This window comes from Salvelinus alpinus, chromosome 5 (genome assembly GCF_045679555.1).
Source record: "Salvelinus alpinus chromosome 5, SLU_Salpinus.1, whole genome shotgun sequence".
Lineage (NCBI taxonomy): Eukaryota > Metazoa > Chordata > Actinopteri > Salmoniformes > Salmonidae > Salvelinus > Salvelinus alpinus.
The window spans coordinates 22028258-22032632 of NC_092090.1; the positions used below are offsets into that span (position 1 = coordinate 22028258).

General features: G+C 37.2%; 1 protein-coding gene and 1 long non-coding RNA gene across 2 annotated transcripts in view; one reads left to right on the forward strand and one right to left on the reverse strand.

Annotated features, from left to right (window-relative positions):
• Positions 1 to 196, forward strand: part of LOC139575268 (aggrecan core protein-like) — a 22450-nt gene extending 22254 nt beyond the window's left edge. Inside the window, exon 12 of the mRNA XM_071400228.1 lies at positions 136 to 196. Within this exon, the coding sequence (XP_071256329.1) occupies positions 136 to 196 (61 nt within the window). The remainder of the gene's footprint in view (positions 1 to 135) is intronic.
• Positions 197 to 2453: 2257 nt separating this feature from the next.
• LOC139575734 (uncharacterized) lies at positions 2454 to 3616 on the reverse strand. The gene is made up of 3 exons (XR_011674995.1): positions 3459 to 3616; positions 2947 to 3299; positions 2454 to 2614 (listed from the first exon to the last, which is right to left on the reverse strand). It is a non-coding gene; the product is annotated as an uncharacterized lncRNA (long non-coding RNA).
• Between the last annotated feature and the right edge of the window lie 759 nt (positions 3617 to 4375).

Here is a 4375-nt window from a genome sequence, read left to right on the forward strand (position 1 = left end):
TAGTTGGATTTATTTATATTTTTTTACTGAAGGTAATTAGAAAGTAACAAATTGTGCACACTGCTGTTTTTAAATGCACTTTTGTGACAACCTGATGCATGTACAGTTATCTAATTAATATTTTTGCTAATGTAGATGTGACGTGGCCCCTCGCGATATTGAGACTGGTCGACACACAAACATTCCCTTCAGATAAACCTGACTGTTCTTTTTGTAAAGATGGTTCCCTTGAAAAATGTGTGATCTTTTTTGCCAACTGTCCAGCCATAATGAAATGCTACTTTTGATCAGGTAACAATGTGAATGTCTTTCCAAATCTTGCCGTCTCATCCTCTATCACAGACCTCTTAGAAGTTCCTGAATGTCCTCTTATTTACTGTACTTTATGTATAGATGGCAATCATGTTTACATTTACATTACATTTAAGTCATTTAGCAGACGCCCTTATCCAGAGCGACTTACAAATTGGAACGTTCATACATATTCATCCTGGTCCCCCCGTGGGGAATGAACCCACAACCCTGGCGTTGCAAGTGCCATGCTCTACCAACTGAGCCACACGGGACCACCAGATGATTTAATCTATTTTAGAGGATTCCAAGGAATTCTGTGCAATGTTTGACTGACTGCTTTTAGTGTCTCAACTGTGTGATCCACAATGTGTTTGAAAAATATATGTATTTTGTATTGTCAACCAGTTGTGGAGTGATACAAATGTTTCTAACCTTTTGAATAAACTCTTGCTCTTTTCTGATTTGTATCCAGGGTCTATTTGTTATACATTGCATTCCACTTTTTGTTACGTTACAGCCTTATTCTAAAATGGAATATATTTGTTTTTTTCCCCTCATCAATCTACACACAATACCCCATAACAGAGAACAGGTTTTTTGAAATTGTATCTAATTAATAGAAAATTTAAAACGACTTATATACATAAGTATTCAGACTGGAAATTAAGCTCAGATGCATCCTGTTTCCATTGATCATCCTTGACTGTTTCTAAATCTTGATTGGAGTCCACCTGTGGTAAATCAATTGATTGGACATGATTTGGAAAGATACACACCTTTCTATATAAGGTCCCACAGTTGACAGTGCATGTAAGAGGTAAAAAACCAAGCCATGCGATCGAAGGAATTGTCCTTAGAGCTCCGAGACAGGATTGTGTCGGCACAGATCTGGGGAAGGGTATTGAAACATTTCTGCAGCATTGATGTCCCCCAAGAATACAATGGTGTCCATCATGCTTAAATGGAAGAAGTCTGGAACCACCAAGACTCTTCCTAGAGCTGGCCAAACTGAGCAATCGGGAGAATGACCTTGGACAGGGAGGTGACCAAGATCCTGTTGGTCACTGATAGAGCTCTAGAGTTCCTCTGTGGAGATGGGATAACATTCTAGAAGTACAACCATCTATGCAGCACTCCACCAATCAGGTCTTTATGGTGAAGTGGCCAGATGGAAGCCACTCTTCAGTATAAGGCACATGACAGTCCACTTGGAGTTTGCCAAAAGGCAGCTAAAGGACTGACCATGAGAAACAAGATTCTCTGGTCTGATGAAACCAAGATTGAACTCTTTGGCCTGAATGCCAAATGTCACGTCTGGAGGAAACCTGGCACCATACGGTGAAGCATGGTCTGAATACTTATGTAAATGTGATATTTACTTCTTTTTTTTTTAAATATGTGTATATATATACATGTGCCAAAATGTATATATTTTTTTGCTTTGTAATTAAATGGTATTGTGTGTAGACTGATGAAGAAAAATATAATTTAATCAATTTTAGAATAAGCTGTAACGTAACAATGCGGATAAAGTCAAGCGGTCTGAATACATTCTGAATGCACTATATACAGTATAACAGCAGGTTGTTGCATTTCAGATTAAAACATATATTTATAGTTGCAGATTTATGGTTAAGCCAGTACTGTTTTGATAATTGGTCCTTGGATGGACTGGTAGATATGACGTAAATGATTTAAGATCAGATGTCTAAAATGATCTTGTTCAATACATTTCTATCTCTAACACCCTGAACATACTGGTCATGCAATCAACACTGGAATAGCACAATAAATAAAAAGATGTGAAACAAATCTGGACACATGTAGATCCCATCGTCCACCTACTTGAGATACGTATGGAGAGGCAGAAGTTTAACCCCGTGTGTCACAGGAGACTTCATAAAACACCAGAAATGTTACTTTTACTCTCAGCATCTTTACATTTGATTCCTGTTTGTCCTCCTATGCTCACTCTTGGTCCTCTAGATGACAGGCTTCAACCAAATTGTTCCATAATCCTCATTTTGTCAGGATCTACAGTATAAGAGGACAGCTATTTTTTTTTATCTTCATGAAATGCGCAATAAACACCAATACCTGATTTACAGACAATGAGTTGCACCACATAAGTATTAAAAAAAATTTTTTCAGAAAGCTGATTCAATGTGGAAATTTGAATTATTGGGTGCAAATTATTTCTTAACAGGTCGTCAACAGCAGAAGACACAGAGAGCAGACCCCAGTACAGAGAGCATGGGGGCTATGATCAAGATGATAAACCATGACAACTTCATCCCAACAACAGTAGTAGAGAGCTGATCTGAAATGACAGAACATTCATAACAGTTCAACTGTCATTTACAGCTTTCTTGGTGTGTGAATATAAAGATGATCAGATTTTATTATATTTATCACAACTGAAAAACAATTCTAAACATACTGTATTGAAAACAATCAAGAAATGTATCAAGTACATGTGAGTACATAAATATTATATTTGTTTCTTCCTACTGTGTTTTGGTATAGATTTATAATTTAAATACATATCCTGAATTGACTTGAGATTAAACTTTATTGAACCAGGTGTATATTTTTTGGAACACTCCCAATGCAAAACCACAGTTATGCAGTCATAATGCAGAGTTTACTCACCATCACTGATAAGGGAGAGCTTGGTCCCACTTCCGATCTCAAATATGTTAGCCCTCTGCTCAACACAGTAGTACAGACCCACGTCACTCTCTGAGATGTTCAGTATGCTCAGATTGCTTCTGAACAGGCCTGTGTCATACACTGACTCGAAACAGCCATCAAACCTTTTGTTGAGGCTCAGGGGTGTATTTGTCTTTATAGTGGTGGCTACTGAAAGAGTGGGCGTCAAGGACGAAGAGCAAACCACATGATCTCGTACTCCAGGGTAATGTCACAGCCAAGGGTGACTGTGTCCCCTGGTTTCACTAGAATCTCATTTTGATCTGCTCCAAAAGCCTCACAGAACATGGAACCTTTCATAAAAACATAGACCATATTATTGACTGAGGCTATTTAAATAAAATGTTCATAACACATTTACATTTAAAAAAATCTAATTAACAGAGAGTACTTAAACCTAATGAAATATAAACAATGTCTCTCCCAAGTGGATAAAATACATTTCTACTTACAGCATAGAATTGTTAGAGCTGTTCTCTTGTTCATTGTTTCCTGTCAGTTCCTGAAAGAAGGACGTGAATGCAAGTTATTTTCTTTTCTGCGTGTACAAGTCCACCTACCACAGGTACAGGAAACAGAGAGGCCCACCGAGAGCCAGTCAAGGAAAGGTTTAAACTATCAGAATGTTTTTTTAAACTGCTCTCAAGTGTGTAAGATTCCTCCATTAAATTTTTTTTTTTTTTGCAGGTACGCTGTGACAGTTGAAGCTGAACTATCATTTAAATTTGAGTCTAACCGTGTAGGAAAAGTACATCTAAGCCCAGTTCTGAGAAATACATTCTAAATGTGCTTTTCTGATTGGATGCCTGGGGGTAAAGCTTTTAGGAAGTGGTTATTGTGCTCCATCACACCCCCAACACACTTTCATTTCATGTTTAAGTCAGAGTTTAAGATTTTCTGTAAGTGAGGACTGGGAGGCTGTTCCTGTTACAACGCATGATGAGGACCATGATGATTCTCATCATCAAAAGTGAGTATTGTCTATGAAAATCAAATAATGAATATATGAGACAAATAGTTTGTCCATTTAGAATAAAAGCACTTTATGTACAGTTGAAGTCAGAAGTTTACATACACTTAGGTTGGAGTCATTAAAACTCATTTTTCAACCACTCCACAAACTTCTTGTTAACAAACTATAGTTTGGGCAAGTCAGTTAGGACATCTACTTTGTGCATGACACAAGTAATTTTTCCAACAATTGTTTACAGACAGATTATTTCACTTATAATTCACTGTATCACAATTCCAGTGGGTCAGACGTTTACATACACTAAGTTGACTGTGCCTTTAAACAACTTGGAAAATTCCATTAAATGATGTCATGGCTTTAGAAGCTTGTGATAGGCTAATTGACATCATTTGAGTC